This window comes from Salmo salar, chromosome ssa22 (genome assembly GCF_905237065.1).
Source record: "Salmo salar chromosome ssa22, Ssal_v3.1, whole genome shotgun sequence".
In the NCBI taxonomy this organism is placed as follows: domain Eukaryota; kingdom Metazoa; phylum Chordata; class Actinopteri; order Salmoniformes; family Salmonidae; genus Salmo; species Salmo salar.
In genome coordinates, this window is record NC_059463.1 from 59260814 (window position 1) to 59285950 (window position 25137).

A 25137-nucleotide genomic window follows, 5' to 3' on the forward strand; every position below is an offset into this window, starting at 1 on the left:
CCGTGAGTCTTCTTGACGCTACAAGCTTGGCACACCTGTATTTGGGGAGTTTCTCCCATTCTTCTCTGCAGATCCTCTTAAACTCTGTCAGGTTGGATGGGGAGCGTCGCTGCACAGCTTTTTTCAGGTATCTCCAGAGATGTTCGATCGGGTTCAAGTCCAGGCTCTGGCTGGGCCACTCAAGGACATTCAGAGACTTGTCCCAAAGCCACACCTGCATTGGCTTGGCTGTGTACTTAGGGTCGTTGTCCTGTTGGAAAGTGAACCTTCACCCCAGTCTGAGGTCCTGAGCAGGTTTTCATCAAGGATCTCTCTGTACTTTGCTCCGTTCATCTTTCCCTCGATCCTGACTAGTCTCCCAGTCTCTTCTGCTGAAAAACATCCCCACAGCATGATGCTGCCACCACCATGCTTCACTGTAGGGATGGTGCCAGGTTTCCTCCAGATGTGACACTTGGCATTCAGGCTAAAGAGTTCAATCTAGGTTTCATCAGATCAGAGAATCTTGTTTCTCATGGTCTGAGAGTCCTTTAGGTGCCTTTTGGAAAACTCCAAGAGGGCTGTCAAGTGCCTTTTTCTAAGGAGTGGCTTCCGTCTGGCCACTCTACCTTGAAGGCCTGATTGGTGGAGTGCAGCAGAGATGGTTGTCCTTCTGGAAGGTTCTCCCATCTCCACAGATGAACTCTGGTGCTCTGTCAGAGTGACCATCGGGTCCTTGGTCACCTCCCTGACCAAGACACTATCGATTGATTTGACATAATTTATCTTTATAGAAATATAGAATTTATCATATCGATTGATCTGCCGTACCTGCTTTGCCGATCTGAACAGCCAGCTTGGTCAATTTTCCCTGGAGGACAGACTTCTCCTTCTTGGAGACATTTGCTTTCTTCTTCTCCTTCTCCTCCATTTCTCCTCCCTCTGCGCTCTTCAGAGGCTGCATCTCCATGGCAGCCGCTCCGTCCTGCTTCTTCACTGAAACAACCACAGGAACACAGACAGCGATTACTATGGGATGTCCCTGTGGTCTGTTCTATATAGCAAGGACCCCAACTTAGGTCGAGTCCTGTGGCCCTATGCTGTAGGAAAGACCCCAATTTAGGTCGAGTACATCCATGGAAGTAAAACACGTTATGGAAACCAGTGACGCTCTAAGCACTGCCCATATTCTGTCTCGTCGATACATTGATATTTTCAAATCAGCCTTTAACCTCTCACCACAACTGTCTGAAGAAGTGATAATTATAGTTAACTGAACTAGTCAGGGAAGAAAAAAAAAAACATGTGTAGGTCAACATTTTAAAGTTTCACATTTCAAATAACATCAAAACAGCAATAGAGTTTTTGAAAGAGAATCGTTGTTTTAAAAGGTTCAGGGAATGTCATCCTTTTTGAATCCGGTGTAAGACAAGAACAAAATGCTGTTCTCAGCAGGTTAAGAAACATTGTTGTCCAAGATTAAAAAAGATACCACTCACAACAGTCAATCAATATCCTTCCCTAAAGTCATTTAATGTATGTGTTCTTTGTTTTTAACTAATCATTTGAATCTTCACATTTGTATCTGCGTGTAGAAAACATTCAGTATAATAAGTGAAGAACGATTTGCCCTTGGTTACATCATCACGGTACAATGTAAAGCACCTTGAGCCCTGGACAGAGAGAGCCCTGGACAGAGAGAGCCCTGGACAGAGAGAGCCCTGGACAGAGAGAGCCCTGGACAGAGAGAGCCCTGGACAGAGAGAGCCCTGTACAGAGAGAGCCCTGGACAGAGAGAGCCCTGTACAGAGAGAGCCCTGGACAGAGAGAGCCCTGGACAGAGAGAGCCCTGGACAGAGAGAGCCCTGGACAGAGAGAGCCCTGGACAGAGAGAGCCCTGGACAGAGAGAGCCCTGTACAGAGAGAGCCCTGGACAGAGAGAGCCCTGTACAGAGAGAGCCCTGTACAGAGAGAGCCCTGGACAGAGAGAGCCCTGGACAGAGAGAGCCCTGGACAGAGAGAGCCCTGGACAGAGAGAGCCCTGTACAGAGAGAGCCCTGTACAGAGAGAGCCCTGGACAGAGAGAGCCCTGGACAGAGAGAGCCCTGTACAGAGAGAGCCCTGGACAGAGAGAGCCCTGTACAGAGAGAGCCCTGTACAGAGAGAGCCCTGTACAGAGAGAGCCCTGGACAGAGAGAGCCCTGTACAGAGAGAGCCCTGTACAGAGAGAGCCCTGTACAGAGAGAGCCCTGGACAGAGAGAGCCCTGTAAAGAGAGAGCCCTGGACAGAGAGAGCCCTGTACAGAGAGAGCCCTGTACAGAGAGAGCCCTGTACAGAGAAAGCCCTGTACAGAGAGAGCCCTGTACAGAGAGAGCTGTGTACAGAGAAAGCCCTGTACAGAGAGAGCCCTGTACAGAGAGAGCCCTGTAAAGAGAAAGCCCTGTACAGAGAGAGCCCTGTACAGAGAGAGCTGTGTAAAGAGAAAGCCCTGGACAGAGAGAGCCCTGGACAGAGAGAGCCCTGGACAGAGAAAGCCCTGTAGGAATGCAAACTATTCTAAACCTAACTTCTAAGTACATTCATTTTCTGCTAGCCAGCAGAAAAACCGTCAAGATGAACACTATTTTTGCAAAGAATAGTGTGAGTGGAACAACCTCCGGGCAGACTGACCTCTAAAAGAGAGAGAGAGAGACAGAGAGAGAGACAGAGAGAGAGAGAGAGAGAGAGAAAGACAGAGCAAGAGAGAGAGAGAGACAGAGAGAGAGACAGAGAGAGAGAGAGAGAGAGAGAGAAAGACAGAGAGAGAGAGAGAGAGAGAGAAAGACAGAGCAAGAGAGAGAGACAGAGAGAGAAAGGGAGAGACAGAGCAAGAGAGAGAGAGAGAGAGAGAGAGAGAGAGAGAGAGAGAGAGAGAGAGACCTTGAGACATGCTCATATAGAGCTGAGACATCCACAACACTGCAGCCCATGACAACAACACTGCGGACACAAGACGTACATCAGGCTGAATGGATGTTTACTCAACATCAGAAGTATGTTAGAGACTTAACGTTAAGGGAATGTTAGAGGATCGTTAGAGCTGGGGTTGCAAAATGATGATAACTTTCCCCAAATTCCTAGGTTTTCCAGGAAATGAATATTCCTGGAATCAGAAATCCGGAAATTTCCAACCAGGATTTCTGGAAAAGCTGGGATTTTTTTGAGGGGGGGGGGAAAATTCATGAAAATTTGCATCCCTAGTTAGAGCACAAACCAAACTAGGGGGGGGGGGGGGGAGGGGATGGAAAGTTGAAAATAGGTTACCTTTAGTCTGGTGGTTTTCCATATTTCCATCCTGTATTTTACCTACGATGGAGACATACAAGACATAGAACAATAAGAACCGACGATAAAACAAACACACAATCATCGCCAGGACATTACAGTCAAATTAAAAAATTAAAAAAGGAAGACAGAAAAAAAATAAATATATGAATATTTATTTAAACATTGTCACGACCAGTAAACATACATAACAGAAAAGCTGCTTCTTAATGAGGTGAAGCTCTAGTGCAGTGGGATGCTAATTTAGATGTCAGCTCATTTCTAATTTGTGGTTACAGGCTAACGAAATGTTGTGTTTTCGCCTGGGCTTGCTAGTGACTATTAGAAATAATGTCAATCAAAATAGATAATTGATAATAAAACTAGATTTGCAAATAATGTGACTATGCCAGTTAAATATTGAAATGTCATCTTTTGAAAGGTTTCCTAGCGCTGGTGTTGAGCGATTAACTGACATTTCAGTTTTTTTTTTTTGGGGGGGGGGGGTTATTAAACAACTAATTGAGCGACGTAGGTTCAATTACTTGAATTCCATTTATTTATTTATTTATTGTTGTTTAATAAATCAAGTCAACAACTATGTGGGATGCTGGTCTGTCGTTTTCATTAAGCAAATATTCAACCTGGTTAAGCGAGGAAACGTGGTAATTAACTACACTGATAATAATCCACTGTACCATAGTTTTCCCTCAGCTCAGACGGATCAGAGAGGAAGAGGCGAAGCGAAAGGTTTCATTCTCGCCCCCAAAAAAATCTATCCAAAAACAACCCCAATGCGTTTCCACGGGCTTATTTTGGACCTAAACTTGTCGCCTGCATCTCGTCATTATTTACAGATCTATGGACTGATAGACTTTTACACCTTCTACGTTAGGTTACATACACACACAGACCAGATAGACCGCATGACAGAGCTACCTAGAGCACTAGAAAATTAAATAATAAACAGAATTGAAAACATTTTTCCTAAAAAGAAATCCTATAATTGCAGTTTAAAATTTTTTTTAACTGTGTAAAACTCAGTAAAACTTTATGTTTTCTGTTTTTTTGTCTGTAGCTATGTATTGGACAGAAAACAGTCCAGATATCCATTTTCTGGTTAATTCTACGAGTTTCTACAATGATTTGGTTATGATGAAACTATTGTTATTTGGTAAGATGCATTGCTTGACGCGATCACTACAAGACCTACGCTATCTCTGCTTTCCCCTCGCTATCCGATCGGTTGTGGGGTTGTGTTTTGAAGAGTGACACACACACACTACAGGGAATTCCACACGTCAACAGTACAAGAAAAGCCATTCAGATATTTCATGAGGTATCAAGATACAGAGAATCACAGCGTTAACACACAACATGAGGTAATAGAGCAACACACACACACACACACACACACACACACGACCAACACAGAGCATGCAGTGTAACAGTGATATCAGAATGATCATGCAAGGTCAGACTGAGGAAGGAAAAGAATTCAAGTGAAGGAATTGAACGCTGGAGAGAAAAATACTACAGGACTACCTGCCACCCAGGGGTCTGATAGGCTACAGGACTACCTGCCACCCAGGGGTCTGATAGACTACAGGACTACCTGCCACCCAGGGGCCTGATAGACTACAGGACTACCTGCCACCCAGGGGTCTGATAGACTACAGGACTACCTGCCACCCAGGGGTCTGATAGACTACAGGACTACCTGCCACCCAGGGGTCTGATAGACTACAGGACTACCTGCCACCCAGGGGTCTGATAGACTACAGGACTACCTGCCACCCAGGGGTCTCAGACTACAGGACTACCTGCCACCCAGGGGTCTGATAGATTACAGGACTACCTGCCACCCAGGGGTCTGATAGACTACAGTACTACCTGCCACCCAGGGCCCTGATAGACTACAGGACTACCTGCCACCCAGGGGTCTGATAGACTACAGGACTACCTGCCACCCAGGGGCCTGAAAGACTACAGGACTACCTGCCACCCAGGGGTCTGAAAGACTACAGGACTACCTGCCACCCAGGGGTCTGAAAGACTACAGGACTACCTGCCACCCAGGGGTCTGATAGACTACAGGACTACCTGCCACCCAGGGGTCTGATAGACTACAGGACTACCTGCCACCCAGGGGTCTCAGACTACAGGACTACCTGCCACCCAGGGGCCTGATAGACTACAGGACTACCTGCCACCCAGGGGTCTGATAGACTACAGGACTACCTGCCACCCAGGGGTCTGATAGACTACAGGACTACCTGCCACCCAGGGGTCTGATAGACTACAGGACTACCTGCCACCCAGGGGTCTGATAGACTACAGGACTACCTGCCACCCAGGGGTCTCAGACTACAGGACTACCTGCCACCCAGGGGCCTGATAGACTACAGGACTACCTGCCACCCAGGGGTCTCAGACTACAGGACTACCTGCCACCCAGGGGCCTGATAGACTACAGGACTACCTGCCACCCAGGGGCCTGATAGACTACAGGACTACCTGCCAACCAGGGGTCTCAGACTACAGGACTACCTGCCACCCAGGGGTCTGATAGACTACAGGACTACCTGCCACCCAGGGGTCTGATAGACTACAGGACTACCTGCCACCCAGGGGTCTGATAGACTACAGGACTACCTGCCACCCAGGGGTCTGATAGACTACAGGACTACCTGCCACCCAGGGGCCTGATAGACTACAGGACTACCTGCCACCCAGGGGTCTGATAGACTACAGGACTACCTGCCACCCAGGGGTCTGATAGACTACAGGACTACCTGCCACCCAGGGGCCTGATAGACTACAGGACTACCTGCCACCCAGGGGTCTGATAGACTACAGGACTACCTGCCACCCAGGGGTCTGATAGACTACAGGACTACCTGCCACCCAGGGGTCTGATAGACTACAGGACTACCTGCCACCCAGGGGTCTGATAGACTACAGGACTACCTGCCACCCAGGGGTCTGACAGACTACAGGACTACCTGCCACCCAGGGGTCTGATAGACTACAGGACTACCTGCCACCCAGGGGTCTCAGACTACAGGACTACCTGCCACCCAGGGGTCTGATAGACTACAGGACTACCTGCCACCCAGGGGTCTGATAGACTACAGGACTACCTGCCACCCAGGGGTCTCAGACTACAGGACTACCTGCCACCCAGGGGTCTGATAGACTACAGGACTACCTGCCACCCAGGGGTCTGATAGACTACAGGACTACCTGCCACCCAGGGGTCTGATAGACTACAGGACTACCTGCCACCCAGGGGCCTGATAGACTACAGGACTACCTGCCACCCAGGGGTCTGATAGACTACAGGACTACCTGCCACCCAGGGGTCTGATAGACTACAGGACTACCTGCCACCCAGGGGTCTGATAGACTACAGGACTACCTGCCACCCAGGGGTCTCAGACTACAGGACTACCTGCCACCCAGGGGTCTGATAGACTACAGGACTACCTGCCACCCAGGGGCCTGATAGACTACAGGACTACCTGCCACCCAGGGGTCTGATAGACTACAGGACTACCTGCCACCCAGGGGTCTGATAGACTACAGGACTACCTGCCACCCAGGGGTCTCAGACTACAGGACTACCTGCCACCCAGGGGTCTGATAGACTACAGGACTACCTGCCACCCAGGGGCCTGATAGACTACAGGACTACCTGCCACCCAGGGGTCTCAGACTACAGGACTACCTGCCACCCAGGGGCCTGATAGACTACAGGACTACCTGCCACCCAGGGGTCTGATAGACTACAGGACTACCTGCCACCCAGGGGTCTGATAGACTACAGGACTACCTGCCACCCAGGGGTCTGATAGACTACAGGACTACCTGCCACCCAGGGGCCTGATAGGCTACAGGACTACCTGCCACCCAGGGGCCTGATAGGCTACAGGACTACCTGCCACCCAGGGGTCTGATAGACTACAGGACTACCTGCCACCCAGGGGCCTGAAAGACTACAGGACTACCTGCCACCCAGGGGTCTGATAGACTACAGGACTACCTGCCACCCAGGGGTCTGAAAGACTACAGGACTACCTGCCACCCAGGGGTCTGATAGACTACAGGACTACCTGCCACCCAGGGGTCTGATAGACTACAGGACTACCTGCCACCCAGGGGCCTGATAGGCTACAGGACTACCTGCCACCCAGGGGTCTGATAGACTACAGGACTACCTGCCACCCAGGGGTCTGATAGACTACAGGACTACCTGCCACCCAGGGGCCTGATAGGCTACAGGACTACCTGTCACCCAGGGGCCTGAAAGACTACAGGACTACCTGCCACCCAGGGGTCTGATAGACTACAGGACTACCTGCCACCCAGGGGTCTGAAAGACTACAGGACTACCTGCCACCCAGGGGTCTGATAGACTACAGGACTACCTGCCACCCAGGGGTCTCAGACTACAGGACTACCTGCCACCCAGGGGTCTGATAGACTACAGGACTACCTGCCACCCAGGGGTCTGATAGACTACAGGACTACCTGCCACCCAGGGGTCTCAGACTACAGGACTACCTGCCACCCAGGGGTCTGATAGACTACAGGACTACCTGCCACCCAGGGGTCTCAGACTACAGGACTACCTGCCACCCAGGGGTCTGATAGACTACAGGACTACCTGCCACCCAGGGGCCTGATAGACTACAGGACTACCTGCCACCCAGGGGCCTGATAGGCTACAGGACTACCTGCCACCCAGGGGTCTGATAGACTACAGGACTACCTGCCACCCAGGGGTCTGATAGACTACAGGACTACCTGCCACCCAGGGGCCTGATAGACTACAGGACTACCTGCCACCCAGGGGTCTCAGACTACAGGACTACCTGCCACCCAGGGGTCTGATAGACTACAGGACTACCTGCCACCCAGGGGTCTCAGACTACAGGACTACCTGCCACCCAGGGGTCTGATAGACTACAGGACTACCTGCCACCCAGGGGTCTGATAGACTACAGGACTACCTGCCACCCAGGGGTCTGATAGACTACAGGACTACCTGCCACCCAGGGGTCTCAGACTACAGGACTACCTGCCACCCAGGGGTCTGATAGACTACAGGACTACCTGCCACCCAGGGGCCTGATAGGCTACAGGACTACCTGCCACCCAGGGGTCTGATAGACTACAGGACTACCTGCCACCCAGGGGTCTGATAGACTACAGGACTACCTGCCACCCAGGGGCCTGATAGACTACAGGACTACCTGCCACCCAGGGGTCTCAGACTACAGGACTACCTGCCACCCAGGGGTCTGATAGACTACAGGACTACCTGCCACCCAGGGGTCTCAGACTACAGGACTACCTGCCACCCAGGGGCCTGATAGACTACAGGACTACCTGCCACCCAGGGGTCTGATAGACTACAGGACTACCTGCCACCCAGGGGTCTGACAGACTACAGGAGTACCTGCCACCCAGGGGTCTGACAGACTACAGGACTACCTGCCACCCAGGGGTCTGACAGACTACAGGACTACCTGCCACCCAGGGGTCTCAGACTACAGGACTACCTGCCACCCAGGGGCCTGACAGACTACAGGACTACCTGCCACCCAGGGGCCTGATAGACTACAGGACTACCTGCCACCCAGGGGTCTACAGACTACAGGACTACCTGCCACCCAGGGGTCTGATAGACTACAGGACTACCTGCCACCCAGGGGTCTGACAGACTACAGGACTACCTGCCACCCAGGGGCCTGATAGACTACAGGACTACCTGCCACCCAGGGGTCTGATAGACTACAGGACTACCTGCCACCCAGGGGTCTGACAGACTACAGGACTACCTGCCACCCAGGGGTCTGATAGACTACAGGACTACCTGCCACCCAGGGGCCTGATAGACTACAGGACTACCTGCCACCCAGGGGTCTGATAGACTACAGGACTACCTGCCACCCAGGGGCCTGATAGACTACAGGACTACCTGCCACCCAGGGGTCTGATAGACTACAGGACTACCTGCCACCCAGGGGCCTGATAGACTACAGGACTACCTGCCACCCAGGGGTCTGATAGACTACAGGACTACCTGCCACCCAGGGGTCTCAGACTACAGGACTACCTGCCACCCAGGGGTCTGAAAGACTACAGGACTACCTGCCACCCAGGGGCCTGATAGACTACAGGACTACCTGCCACCCAGGGGTCTGATAGACTACAGGACTACCTGCCACCCAGGGGTCTGATAGACTACAGGACTACCTGCCACCCAGGGGCCTGATAGACTACAGGACTACCTGCCACCCAGGGGTCTGATAGACTACAGGACTACCTGCCACCCAGGGGTCTCAGACTACAGGACTACCATTCAAATCACTGGATCTTATACACATACACATGTCGTTTTTATATCTCATGTGAATTAATTTATTACATGTCTTTCTTTTTTTTTTAATTTACAAGGTACACCCTACCAACAAGTTATTTTACCAAAACAATATCTGTCCAAACGTAAACATTGAACACCTTGGTGCATATTACTAGAGGGAAAACAAAGTGAAACTCTTATCAAGTGAGCATCGTTCCTGCATATCTATAAAACATCTGCATCATATTCAGACTGTTTATTTCTGAGTCAGTGTAATGGACATGTCTATTCAGTTCATTTCAACCACAATATCAGATTCCCCCCCGCAGAGGACACAACGAGGCAGCTGAAAAGCACAACTACCCCCATTCCCCTGCCACTGCAGTGCAGAGAGACAGGTCAGGACCATAGTGTGAGAGATAGACAGTCCAAGGGGTGATGAGCAACAACAGACAGTACACAACGGATGCATCCCAAATGGCACACCCTATTCCCTATATAGTGCACTACTAGGTTTCCCTATGGGTCCTGTTCAAAAGTAGTGCACTATATAGAGAATAGGGTGGCATTTAGGATGTAGATACAGGGGGGAGGGTAGATTAATCTACTTCAGATATCAGTCACAGGAAAACTAGTGATCGACTATGTGACCTGAGATCAACCAGTCATCATTTCTGATGAACATTCAGACCTTCCATGATGATAATGACATGCTAGTCATGACTAGCAACCAGCTAAAAAAAAAAGAAACCTTCTTCAACACATATATCACCGAGAAACACTTACAGAATGTCAATTTATTAAACCCATGTCGCACATCCTCTCTAACCTCCAAACGCTACCGGATCATCCCTCACTACCTACCTACTAAAATCATTTAGATTTTCTATTCAACTTTTTAATATTGGATGTACTGTGGTATTACTACTCAAGTCATTCAACCCAAACAAACAGAAAGCAAGAAAAGGAGGAAGACAGAAGGAAATGAAGACTGTTCACAACCTCAGGAAAAGAAGAAACATGCATTTAAAGGAGAGAAGGTGAAGGGTACAGGAACAAGAGAGTGGGAATGTAGGGAGGAGGAGGAGGAGGTGGAGGAGGTGGAGGGGGAGGTGGAGGAGGGGGAGGATGAGGTGGAGGAAGATGAGGTGGAGGTGGAGGTGGAGGAGGAGGTGGAGGTGGAGGTGGAGGTGGAGGAAGATGAGGAGGAGGAGGTGGAGGAAGATGAGGTGGAGGAGGAGGTGGAGGAGGAGGAGGTGGAGGAGGAGGAGGAGGAAGATGAGGTGGAGGAGGAGGAGGTGGAGGAGGAGGTGGAGGAGGAGCAGGAGAAAGATGAGGTGGAGGAGGAGGTGGAGGTGGAGGAGGAGGAAGATGAGGTGGAGGTGGAGGTGGAGGAGGAGGAGGAGGAGGAGGAGGTGGAGGTGGAGGAAGATGAGGAGGAGGAGGTGGAGGTGGAGGAGGAGGAAGATGAGGTGGAGGAGGAGGTGGAGGAGGAGGAGGTGGAGGAGGAGGAGGAGGAAGATGAGGTGGAGGAGGAGGAGGTGGAGGTGGAGGTGGAGGAGGAGCAGGAGGAAGATGAGGTGGAGGAGGAGGTGGAGGTGGAGGAGGAGGAAGATGAGGTGGAGGAGGAGGTGGAGGAGGAGGTGGAGGTGGAGGAGGAGGAGGAGGAAGAGGAGGAGGAGGAGCAGGAGGAAGATGAGGAGAAGGAGGTGGAGGAGGAGGAGGAAGATGAGGTGGAGGAGGAGGTGGAGGAGGAGGTGGAGGAGGAGGAAGATGAGGTGGAGGAGGTGGAGGAGGAGGAGGAGGTGGAGGAGGAGCAGGAGGAAGATGAGGTGGAGGAGGAGGTGGAGGAGGAGGAGGAAGATGAGGAGGTGGAGGAGGAGGTGGAGGAAGATGAGGAGGAGGAGGAGGTGAATGAGGAGGGGATGGAGGAGGAGGACGAGGAGGGAGGGAGGAGGAGGAGGAGGAAGAGAAGGTGGAGGGGGGAGGAGAGTGGGCATATAAGGAGGAGGTAGAAGAGGGAGGAGGCAGTTGTACCCAGCGGGAGGTAGCAGGACAGGAACGAGGTTCTGGTCAACCTACCATTGACTAGGCTGGCATTGCCAGGTGCAATACCGCCTGCAGCACCATCGGTGGCTATAGTTGCGATGGGATGGGCAGAGGGATGGGGGCAGTCTAGCAAGTAAATCATGGGTAAAAAAAGACGGGCAACAGTGAACCAAAAGAACATGGTTAAGAGCTTGAATAACAGGACGATCAGTTGGTGTTGCTGCAGTTACTATCAGGGTTGGGGTCAGTCCCATTTCAATTCCGGTCAATTCAGGAAGTACACTGACATTTCAATAAGAATTTGGTTTACTTTCTGAATTGACTGGAATTGAAATGGAATTGAGCCCGACACTCTCTGCTGTTTAAAACAGACGGCTGGAGGAATGGTACACTTCAGGCACAGTATTACAATTATAACGCAATATACTGTAAAACAGGATCTAACAACACAATGATAATGGAGAAACCAAATTAAAGGAACATGGAGGACAAAGCAATGATAATGGAGAAACCAAATGAAAGAAACATGGAGGACAATGCAATGATAATGGAGAAACCAAATGAAAGAAACATGGAGGACAATGCAATGATAATGGAGAAACCAAATGAAAGAAACATGGAGGACAATGCAATGATAATGGAGAAACCAAATGAAAGAAACATGGAGGACAATGCAATGATAATGGAGAAACCAAATGAAAGAAACATGGAGGACAATGCAATGATAATGGAGAAACCAAATGAAAGAAACATGGAGGACAATGCAATGATAATGGAGAAGTAAGAGGTTTGACCAATTTCCTCAACGAAAACCTCAAAAGGCTTAAGTGTTTTTTTTTAGTATTTTTTTTAACCAATAAGGTACGAGGGGTTTGTGGTATTAGGCCAATATACTACGGCTAAAGGCTGTTCTTATGAACGACGCATTCGCAAAGTACAGCCTGAATAACACAGCCCTTAGCCGTGGTATATTGGCCCCATACCACAAACATCCCCAGGTGCCTTATTGCAATTAGAAACTGATTACTAACATAATTAGAACAGTAAACAAGTCATTTTGTGTCATACCCGTGGTATACGGTCTGTTATACCACGGCTTTCAGCCAATCAGCATTGAGGGCTCGAACGAACCCGGTTTATAAGGGACTATACACCTTCGTAATATAGAGTCAGATTTCGGGGCTAATCAATCAATACAATGAATCAATCTCAACCATGTTATTCATGTCATGTTATTGAGCAGAAAATAAATAATCAAATAACAAGTGTTAGAGCAGAAGAGCATTGTGGTTAAACTAATTGAATCAGGGTTAGGCTCAATCCCATCTCAATCCCATCTCAATTCAGAATGTAAACCAAATTCCCAATTCTACATTTTCCCCAATTGAAAAGCATTGAAGAGAATTGGAATTTCAATGAAATTCTATCCTGAATTGACAGAAATGTAAATTGAATTGACCCCAAACCCCGATGACAGTTGAGCATTGTGGTTAAACTACTTGAATGTCAAATTCCGCCATCGTAAAACAATGGTCAACATTCATCCAGACAGACATCTGTTGGAAGGAGAGGGGGGTAAAAAAAAGCACAACTTAACGACTTCATCAATAACTTTCTCAGCGGTGGAATTGGGAGAAGAGCTGAAGGAAAAATTTCAAAAGGCTCAATAATTATTTACATGTAAAACATATATATATATATATATATTTTATGATAATATTGAATTCCTAGAATTAAGAGTGATTTTTTTTCTCCCTTCAATTCCACTCCTGTGCATACCGCATACTGGATACTACATATTGCATACTGAATACCACATACTTCACAGTCCACATGGCCGTACAGGGTCCACATGGCCCCGTTACCAGTAGTTAATACCTCTATACAGGGTCCACATGGCCCCGTTACCAGTAGTTAATACCTCTATACAGGGTCCACATGGCCCCGTTACCAGTAGTTAATACCTCTATACAGGGTCCACATGGCCCCGTTACCAGTAGTTAATACCTCTATACAGGGTCCACATGGCCCCGTTACCAGTAGTTAATACCTCTATACAGGGTCCACATGGCCCCGGTACCAGTAGTTAATACCTCTATACAGGGTCCACATGGCCCCGGTACCAGTAGTTAATACCTCTATACAGGGTCCACATGGCCCCGGTACCAGTAGTTAATACCTCTATACAGGGTCCACATGGCCCCGGTACCAGTAGTTAATACCTCTATACAGGGTCCACATGGCCCCGTTACCAGTAGTTAATACCTCTATACAGGGTCCACATGGCCCCGTTACCAGTAGTTAATACCTCTATACAGGGTCCACATGGCCCCGTTACCAGTAGTTAATACCTCTATACAGGGTCCACATGGCCCCGGTACCAGTAGTTAATACCTCTATACAGGGTCCACATGGCCCCGTTACCAGTAGTTAATACCTCTATACAGGGTCCACATGGCCCCGGTACCAGTAGTTAATACCTCTATACAGGGTCCACATGGCCCCGTTACCAGTAGTTAATACCTCTATACAGGGTCCACATGGCCCCGGTACCAGTAGTTAATACCTCTATACAGGGTCCACATGGCCCCGGTACCAGTAGTTAATACCTCTATACAGGGTCCACATGGCCCCGGTACCAGTAGTTAATACCTCTATACAGGGTCCACATGGCCCCGGTACCAGTAGTTAATACCTCTATACAGGGTCCACATGGCCCCGGTACCAGTAGTTAATACCTCTATACAGTACCACTACAGTACGGTTCAGGGTTCTGTAGAATATAGCGGAGATACAGTACTATTCTATTATTATATTATATATTATTATATTATACATTATATTACACAGCATTCAGATAACAGAGCACACATTTACTACTAAATAAGTAGTGTGTGGATTGTCCTTTGGATTGGACATTACAGTAGAAAAGGGTACAGTAATTTACTCCAGAACCCGTTTGATTGGACACTACAGTAGGATAACAATAAATGGCACCAGAGAGAGAAGGAAGTGAAAAGGAGGGAGAGACATACCTTTCTTCTCCTTCTTCTCCTCTTCCCCTGGTTCTCCGGACCCCAGCAGTGTAAAGATGATGCCAGTCTGAGAGTTGACCCCCACAGCTGTTACCAGCATCCTGCCTGAACCCTCCATCACATGGGTACCTACACATACACACACACACACACACACACACACACACACACACACACACACACACACACTCACACACACAGACAGACAGGGGGATTATGAAACAGAATTATGGATCCTATTCATCAATATCTGATTGGCTGTCAGAGAAAATAAATGGAATGCATTGATCTGTAGATATATATACAGTGATTTGCGGAAGTATTCACCCCTCTTGGCATTTTTCCTATTTTGTTGCCTTACAACTTGGAATTAAAATCTTTTTTTTGGGGGGGGGTCATTTGATTTACACAACATGCCTACCTACCACTTTGAAGGTGCAAAATATTTTTATTGTGAAACAAGAAATAAGACAAAAAAAAAAAACCTGAGCGTGCATAACTATTCACCCCCCAAAGTCAATACTTTGTAGAGCCTCCTTTTGCAGCAATTACAGCTGCAAGTCTCTTGGGGTATGTCTTTATAAGCTTGGCACATTTAGCCACTGGGATTTCTGCCCATTTCTTCAAGGCAAAACTGCTCCAGCTCCTTCAAGTTGGATGGGTTCCACTGGTGTACAGCAATCTTTAAGTCATACCACAGATTCTCAATTGGATTGAGGTCTGGGCTTTTACTAGGCCATTCCAAGATATTTCAATATTTCCCCTTAACCCACTCGAGGGTTGCTTTAGCAGTACGCTTAGGGTCATTGTCCTGCTGGAAGGTGAACCTCCGTCCCAGTCTCAAATCTCTGGAAGGTTTCAGGTTTCCCTCAAGAACTTCCCTGTATTTAGCGCCTTCCATCATTCCTTCAATTCTGACCAGTTTCCCAGTCCCTGACGATGAAAAACATCCCCGCAGCATGATGCTGCCACCACCATGCTTCACTGTGGGGATGGTATTCTCGGGGTGATGAGAGGTGCTGGGTTTGCGCCAGACATAGCATTTTCCTTGATGGCCAAATAGCTCAGTTTTAGTCTCATCTGACCAGAGTACCTTCTTCCATATGTTTGGGGAGTCTCCCACATGCCTTTTGGTGAACACCAAACATGTTTGCTTATTTTTTCTTTAAGTAATGTCTTTTTTTCTGGCCACTCTTCCGTAAAGCCCAGTTCTGTGGAGTGTACGGCTTAAAGTGGTCCTATGGACAGATACTCCAATCTCCGCTGTGGAGCTTAGCAGCTCCTTCAGGGTTATCTTTGGTCTCTTTGTTGCCTATCTGATTAATGCCCTCCTTGCCTGGTCCGTGAGTTAGGGTGGGCGGCCCTCTCTTGGCAGGTTTGTTGTAGTGCCATATTCTTTCCATTTTTTAATAATGGATTTTATGGTGCTCTGTGGGATGTTCAAAGTTTCTGATATTTTTTTATAACCCAACCCTGATCTGTACTTCTCCACAACTTTGTCCCTGACCTGTTTGGAGAGCTCTTTGGTCTTCATGGTGCCCCTTGCTTAGTGGTGTTTCAGACTCTGGGGCCTTTCAGAACAGGTGTATATATACTGAGATCAGGTGACACTTAGATTGCACACAGGTGGACTTTATTTAACTAATTATGTGACTTCTGAAGGTAATTGGTTGCACCAGATCTTATTTAGGGGCTTCATAGCAAAGTAAATATGTACACACTACTTTTCTGTATTTTGTTTATTTTTTATTTGTTTCATTTCACTTCACCAATTTGGACTATTTTGTACATGTCCATTACATCACTGAAGCTGGAAACACATATCTCCCTCACTAGCTTTAAGCACCAGCTGTCAGAGCAGCTCACAGATCACTGCACCTGTACATAGCCCATCTGTAAACAGCCCATCCAATCTACCTCATCCCCATACTGTATTTATTTATTTATCTTGCTCCTTTGCACCCCAGTATCTCTACTTGCACATTCATCTTCTGCACATCTACAATTCCAGTGTTTCATTGCTTTATTGTAATTACTTCACCACCATGGCCTATTTATTGCCTTACCTCCATTATCTTACCTCATTTGCACTCACTGTATATAGACTTTTTGTTTTCTTTTGTTCTACTGTATTATTGACTGTATGTTTTGTTCATTCCATGTGTAACTCTGTGTTGTATGTGTCGAATTGCTATGCTTTATCTTGGCCAGGTCGCAGTTGCAAATGAGAACTTGTTCTCAACTAGCCTACCTGGTTAAATAAAGGACTTGTTCTCAACTGGCCTACCTGGTTAAATAAAGGACTTGTTCTCAACTGGCCTACCTGGTTAAATAAAGGACTTGTTCTCAACTGGCCTACCTGGTTAAATAAAGGACTTGTTCTCAACTGGCCTACCTGGTTAAATAAAGGACTTGTTCTCAACTGGCCTACCTGGTTAAAAAAAGGTGAAATGAAAATAAAACATGAAATCCAAATAAAAATCCATTTAAATTACAGGTTGTAATGCATCAAAATAGGAAAAACGCCAAGGGGGATGAATACTTTTGCAAGGCACTGTACTGTGTATTTAAATAATACCACACACACAGCATCATACATAAGAGAGAGAGAGGGAGAGAGAGAGAGAAGGAGAGAGAGAGAGAGAGAGGAGAGCGGGGGAGAGAGAAAGAGAGAGAGAGGAGAGTGGGAGAGAGAAAGAGAAAGAGAGAGAGGAGAGCGGGAGAGAGAGAAAGAGAGGGAGAACAGGAGAAAGAGTGGGAGAAAGAGAAAGAGAGAAAGACAGAGCAAGAGAGAGAGAGAGAGACAGAGAGAGAGAGACGAGAGAGAGAAAGACAGAGAGAGAGAAAGACAGAGAGAGAGAGAGAGAGAGAGAGAGAGAAAGAGATGGAGATATATAGATAGAAAAGGAGAGAGGGACAGAGAGAGAGAGAGGGGGGAGAAGAAGAGAGAGAGAGAAAGAGAGAGAGAGGGTGGGAGAAGGAGAGAGAGAAAGAGAGAGAGAGAGAGAGAGAGAGAAAGAGATGGAGATATATAGATAGAAAAGGAGAGAGGGGCAGAGAGAGAGAGGGGGAGAAGGAGAGAGGGACAGAGAGAGAGAGAGGGGGAGAAGGAGAGAGAGAGAGAGAGAGAGAGAGAGAGAGAGAGAGAGAGAGAGAGGGAGGGGGAGAAGGAGAAAGAGAAAAAGAGAGATAATACATTTCCAGTATATAACATATTATTCCTCCCTCCACAATATGAGTCAACTCTATTGAAGAGAGAGAAAGCCAGTACAGAGAACAAAGTGCATTTCAGATTCTCTCTGTTGATATTCAACTAAGAATTATGACCCCTGTTTCTCCCATTGAACAACTGTCATCCTGTTGTAACTTGATGAATTGATTGAGATAGACAAGACAAGGCCTACTGAAACCATGCATGGTATACAAGTCAGTTTGTGGACAAGACAGAAAAGTAAACCCACAACCATTTGAATTATATACTTTGAGCCTCCATACTCCCGAGTTACTCCCCCCCCCCAAAAAAAAAGGTATTCGACCCATAGTATCATATAAACACACATAAGACATGGAACATTTTGTAGAATTGCAGGAAATTAGCTTAAAAACTGCAATCAAAATAATATCTGCCCCATGCAAAATGTGTAGAATTATAAGAAATTCGATTTAAAACTGCAAAATGTGTAGAATTATAAGAAATTCGATTTAAAACTGCAAAATGTTCTCTCCATCAACAAGAGAGGCGTGAACAGTTTGGGGTCGCACGGGTTGTCCCGTGGGCGGTGTGTTACTCCATCCAGACCTTCGCCACCTAGGAGATTTGTGTGACTGGACCTTCTGAAATAGTACTGGAGTACCGCTGTCTATTCCATTTAGCAGACCCTTTTAATCCAGATCAATGTGAATGTGTGTACATCGTAGTACAGTATGTGTATACATCGTAGTACAGTATATGTGTTTTTTCTATCCAGATCAATGTACAGTATGTGTGAATACATCGTAGTACAGTATGTGTATACATCGTAGTACAGTATGTGTGTTTTTTTTAATCCAGATCAATGTACAGTATGTGTATACATCGTAGTACAGTATGTGTATACATCGTAGTACAGTATGTGAATACATCGTAGTACAGTATGTGAATACATCATAGTCGTAGTACAGTATGTGTATACATTGTAGTACAGTATGTATATACATCGTAGTACAGTATGTGTACACATCGTAGTACAGTATGTGTATACATTGTAGTACAGTATGTGTATACATCGTAGTACAGTATGTGAATACATCGTAGTACAGTATGTGTATACATCGTAGTACAGTATGTGAATACATCGTAGTACAGTATGTGTATACATTGTAGTACAGTATGTGTACACATCGTAGTACAGTATGTGTATACATCGTAGTACAGTATGTGTATACATCGTAGTACAGTATGTGTATACATCATAGTACAGTATGTGTATACATCGTAGTACAGTATGTGAATACATCGTAGTACAGTATGTGAATACATCATAGTCGTAGTACAGTATGTGTATACATCGTAGTACAGTATGTATATACATCGTAGTACAGTATGTGTACACATCGTAGTACAGTATGTGTATACATCGTAGTACAGTATGTGAATACATCGTAGTACAGTATGTGTATACATCGTAGTACAGTATGTGTATACATCGTAGTACAGTATGTGTATACATCGTAGTACAGTGTTCTCAGTAGGTATCAAACTCACGACCAGGCATTGCTAGCTCTCCACTCTGAGCCACACAGGACGTCTGTAACATCACAATAAATGACTGACTGACCAGACAGCAGCATCGGGTCTCTGTCGGCTGCTTTCTTGACGTGATCAGACTCTCCTGTTAGTGAACTCTCATCTATCTTCAGGTCGTTCCCCTGTATCAATACTCCATCCGCTGGAAGCAGGTCACCTAAAACACAACAGAACAAAAAATATATACTATTTTAATAAAACAACAGAACAAAACAATATACTATTTGAATAAAACAACAGAACAAAAATATACAATTTTAATAAAACAACAGAACATATACTCTTTTATAACACAGTCACCTTCACACAGAACAGAAAACAGATACTGTTTAATAACACCGCAGTCATAAAATGCATTTAATAAAGAATAACAAAACAGAAAACAGTTCAGAGACTCAGAAACAGATGAGTAGCATCCAGACAGGAGGACATATATTTATTTAATAACACTACAGCTATAAACTCCATAAATAACATTGCAAAAAGAAAAGTCTACAGCTGAGAGATTCAGATCACGGTAAGTAGCATCCTGTCTGATTCCCAGCCATGTGTCTTTGTGATAATATATATCATACTGTATATGATCAACATCCTGTCTGATTCCCAGCCATGTGTCTTTGTGATAATATATATCATACTGTATATGATCAACATCCTGTCTGATTCCCAGCCATGTGTCTTTGAGGCAAGTTAGCATTCAACGTGAAAATCTCTCTCTTCTACTAAACTTAACAGGACGGTAGATCTCCAGGAAGAGGGTTGGACTGAAAACCTACAGGACAGTAGATCTCCAGGAAGAGGGTTGGACTGAAAACCTACAGGACAGTAGATCTCCAGGAAGAGGGTTGGACTGAAAACCTACAGGACAGTAGATCTCCAGGAAGAGGGTTGGACTGTAAACCTACAGGACGGTAGATCTCCAGGAAGAGGGTTGGACTGAAAACCTACAGGACAGTAGATCTCCAGGAAGAGGGTTGGACTGAAAACCTACAGGACAGTAGATCTCCAGGAAGAGGGTTGGACTGTAAACCTACAGGACGGTAGATCTCCAGGAAGAGGGTTGGACTGAAAACCTACAGGACAGTAGATCTCCAGGAAGAGGGTTGGACTGAAAACCTACAGGACAGTAGATCTCCAGGAAGAGGGTTGGGCAGCCCTGCTCTATGGCATCCATACGTACCATACTTGATTTGTGCGATGTCCCCGACCACGATTCCAGCAACAGGGAGCTGGATGACCTGAGCACCTCTGACCACCTGGAATTTCTGCTCCTGCTCGATGCGGTTCTGCAGCCCTCTGAACTGCTTCTCCTTGCTCCAGTCGTTGAAGGCCGTCACCAGCACCACACACACTACAGACAGCAAGATGGCTGCTCCCTCTATCCAGCCGGCCTCGGCCTCACCCTCGTCCTCCGCACCTGCCGCCGCTGTCCCACAGGCTGAGAGAGAGAGAGAGAGAGAGAGAGAGAGAGAGAGAGAGAGAGAGAGAGAGAGAGAGAGAGAGAGAGAGAGAGAGAGAGAGAGAGAGAGAGGTTAGATGCACACACACACATTTCAAAACCACTATTCAATGCTTTGTATCTAACATTTTCCTTTGGATGAAAAAAAATACCTTGACAGGTCTTTATTCCGATTCTTATTACCTTTTGATCTACTGTGATAGACTGGATGAATAAACTTGCATCATGTACACATGTGCACACACATACACACAAATTATTTATATATTCACTAGATGACAGAAAGTTTTGACAGCCTGTTTTGAAACTACTGCACCTCCATCTTGGCACTCCTCCACCGTTGTAAAACATATTTTAGAAGGTGTAGAAACACATTTATTTATGCCTACATTTGTTGTTGCCATGTTGATTCTATTACAGACACCTTATTACAGTATGTGAGCTGAACATACCACTTATGAAATGAACAAATATTTAAAAAAAGATATTCCTTAAAGTATAATTTGAGAAAGTACTAATGTAACTGTCACCCATTACAACAACAAAATACTTAAATACATGTAATATTAATTGAAATACTGTGGAGTACTGATTCTTCTGGAAAGTGCCAATATGGCCGACCGGTGGCTACAAAGCCTCTCACTGGCCAATACATAGAATTCCTAGTTCCAACAGTACAGTAATATCTAATGTTTGTGTTTCTAGCTCCAACAGTACAGTCATATCTAATGTTTGTGTTTCTAGCTCCAACAGTACAGTAATACCTAATGCTTGTGTTTCTAGCTCCATCAGTACAGTAATATCTAATGCTTGTGTTTCTAGCTCCATCAGTAATACCTAATGCTTGTGTTTCTAGCTCCAACAGTACAGTAATATATAATGCTTGTGTTTCTAGCTCCAACAGTACAGTAATACCTAATGCTTGTGTTTCTAGCTCCATCAGTACAGTAATATCTAATGCTTGTGTTTCTAGCTCCAACAGTACAGTAATTCCTAATGCTTGTGTTTCTAGCTCCAACAGTACAGTAATATCTAATGCTTGTGTTTCTAGCTCCAACAGTACAGTAATATATAATGCTTGTGTTTCTAGCTCCAACAGTACAGTAATACCTAATGCTTGTGTTTCTAGCTCCATCAGTACAGTAATACCTAATGCTTGTGTTTCTAGCTCCAACAGTACAGTAATACCTAATGTTTGTGTTTATAGCTCCAACAGTACAGTAATATATAATGCTTGTGTTTCTAGCTCCAACAGTACAGTAATACCTAATGCTTGTGTTTCTAGCTCCAACAGTACAGTAATATCTAATGCTTGTGTTTCTAGCTCCAACAGTACAGTAATACCTAATGCTTGTGTTTCTACAGTAGCTCCAACAGTTCAGTAATACCTAATGCTTGTGTTTCTACAGTAGCTCCAACAGTACAGTAATATCTAATGCTTGTGTTTCTAGCTCCAACAGTACAGTAATACCTAATGTTTGTGTTTCTAGCTCCAACAGTACAGTAATATATAATGCTTGTGTTTCTAGCTCCATCAGTAATACCTAATGCTTGTGTTTCTAGCTCCATCAGTACAGTAATATATAATGATTGTGTTTCTAGCTCCAACAGTACAGTAATATATAATGTTTGTGTTTCTAGCTCCAACAGTACAGTAATATATAATGATTGTGTTTCTAGCTCCAACAGTTCAGTAATACCTAATGTTTGTGTTTCTAGCTCCAACAGTAATATCTAATGCTTGTGTTTCTACAGTAGCTCCAACAGTACAGTAATATCTAATGCTTGTGTTTCTAGCTCCAACAGTAATATCTAATGCTTGTGTTTCTACAGTAGCTCCAACAGTTCAGTAATACCTAATGATTGTGTTTCTAGCTCCAACAGTACAGTAATATCTAATGTTTGTGTTTCTAGCTCCAACAGTACAGTAATATATAATGCTTGTGTTTCTAGCTCCAACAGTACAGTAATACCTAATGCTTGTGTTTCTAGCTCCATCAGTAATACCTAATGCTTGTGTTTCTAGCTCCAACAGTACAGTAATATATAATGCTTGTGTTTCTAGCTCCAACAGTACAGTAATACCTAAAGCTTGTGTTTCTAGCTCCATCAGTACAGTAATATCTAATGCTTGTGTTTCTAGCTCCATCAGTAATACCTAATGCTTGTGTTTCTAGCTCCAACAGTACAGTAATATATAATGCTTGTGTTTCTAGTTCCAACAGTACAGTAATATCTAATGCTTGTGTTTCTAGCTCCATCAGTACAGTAATACATAATGCTTGTGTTTCTAGCTCCAACAGTACAGTAATACCTAATGCTTGTGTTTCTAGCTCCAACAGTGCAGTAATATCTAATGCTTGTGTTTCTAGCTCCAACAGTACAGTAATATCTAATGCTTGTGTTTCTAGCTCCAACAGTAATACCTAATGCTTGTGTTTCTAGCTCCAACAGTACAGTAATATCTAACGCTTGTGTTTCTAGCTCCAACAGTACAGTAATATCTCTGCAGATCCACTCAAGCTCTGTCAGGTTGAATGGAGAGTGTTGCTGCACAGCTATTTTCAAGTCTCTCCAGAGATGTTCGATCAGGTTCAAGTCCGTGCTCTGGCTGGGCCATCGAAGGACATTTAGAGACTTGTCCCAAAGCCAATCCCGCACTGCCTTGGCTGTGTGCTTAGGGTCATTGCCCTGTTTGAACGTGAACCTTAGACCCAGTCTGAGGTCCTGAGCGATCTGGAGCAGGTTTTCATCAATGATCTCTCTGTACTTGTCACGTCCTGACCAGCAGATGGAGCTGTTGTAGTAGTTTTGGGGTCAGGACGTGGCAGTCTTGTGTGTGTGATTGTTCTGTGTTGGTCTTGTGACTCCTGATCAGGAACAGCTGGGGATCGTTGTTCCTGATTGGGAGTCATATATGTAGGAGTATGTTTGTCACTTGGTTTGGTGGGTAGTTGTTTTTGCACTGCATTGGTGAGCCTGCAAAACTGTTTAGTGTTGTGGTTATCATTTATTGTTTTGTCAAGTGGATGCTTTACTCTTTTTTTGTTAATTAAAATATGAGTATCCACAACTCCTCTGCATTTTGGTCTTCCCTGCAACACAACGAAGGATTTTGTGACAGAACTACCCACCACCAAAGGACCAAGCAGCGGAGAAGAGGACAGAGGCAAGTGAGGGAGGAATGTTGGAAGCAGCGCGCTTGGGAGGTGCTGGATTCCTGGTCGCTGGAGGTGTTGACGGAGAGGATTGACTGGACATGGGAGCAGTTGCGGGTCCACTGTGACAACCTGCCTGGGAGGCAGGTAGAACCCGAGAGGCAGCCCCAATAATTTTTTAGGGGGGGGCACAAGGGCTATTTGGCGGGGCGAGATTACAGCCCCAGGCCAGCTCCCCGTACCCTTGTAGGGCAGACTGGACAGGTCCCGTGCTTTGGGGTTGGGGCTGTGGTGAGGCCTGGGATTTTCAGGCCGGTAGGCAAGGTACCAGCGCCCCGCATGTGCAAGGGCGAAGTAGGCATCGAGCCGGAAGGGGTGATGCCAACCCTGCGCTCAAGACCGCCAGTGCGCCCTTTCGGTCCGGTGTTTCCCGCTAGACGCACTAGCATGGAGGTGCGTGTCTCCAGGCTGGCACATCCAGTACCAGCCCCACGCATCAGGAGTCTAGTGCGTCAGCCCAGCCTCGCCACTCAACAGTCGCCAGAGCTGACCGCCAGTCAACAGTCGCCGGAGCTGACCGCCAGTCAACAGTCGCCGGAGCTGCCCGCCAGTCAACAGTCGCCGGAGCTGCCCGCCAGTCAACAGTCGCCGGAGCTGCCCGCCAGTCAACAGTCGCCGGAGCTGCCCGCCAGTCAACAGTCGCCGGAGCTGCCCGCCAGTCAACAGTCGCCGGAGCTGCCCGCCAGTCAACAGTCGTCTGAGCTGCCCGCCAGTCAACAGTCGTCTGAGCTGCCCGCCAGTCAACAGTCGTCGGAGCTGCCCGCCAGTCAACAGTCGCCGGAGTGGCCAGACTGCGCTGAACTGCCGGAGTGGCCAGACTGCGCTGAACTGCCGGAGTGGCCAGACTGCGCTGAACTGCCGGAGTGGCCAGACTGCGCTGAACTGCCGGAGTGGCCAGACTGCGCTGAACTGCCGGAGTGGCCAGACTGTCCTCCGG

General features: G+C 46.7%; 1 protein-coding gene across 10 annotated transcripts in view; it reads right to left on the reverse strand.

Annotated features, from left to right (window-relative positions):
- Nucleotides 1-25137, reverse strand: part of atp2b2 (ATPase plasma membrane Ca2+ transporting 2) — a 212181-nt gene that overhangs the window by 98151 nt on the left and 88893 nt on the right. For 5 of the 10 annotated variants that reach the window (XM_045705369.1, XM_045705374.1, XM_045705375.1 and 2 more), the window contains exons 4-9: nt 20704-20961; nt 19555-19680; nt 14738-14866; nt 11736-11828; nt 3284-3325; nt 811-975 (exon numbers count right to left, since the gene is read on the reverse strand). In XM_045705369.1, coding sequence (XP_045561325.1) covers nt 811-975; nt 3284-3325; nt 11736-11828; nt 14738-14866; nt 19555-19680; nt 20704-20961 — 813 coding nt within the window. The remainder of the gene's footprint in view (nt 1-810; nt 976-3283; nt 3326-11735; nt 11829-14737; nt 14867-19554; nt 19681-20703; nt 20962-25137) is intronic. The other 5 variants (XM_045705378.1, XM_045705370.1, XM_045705376.1 and 2 more) reach the window with 2 other exon arrangements.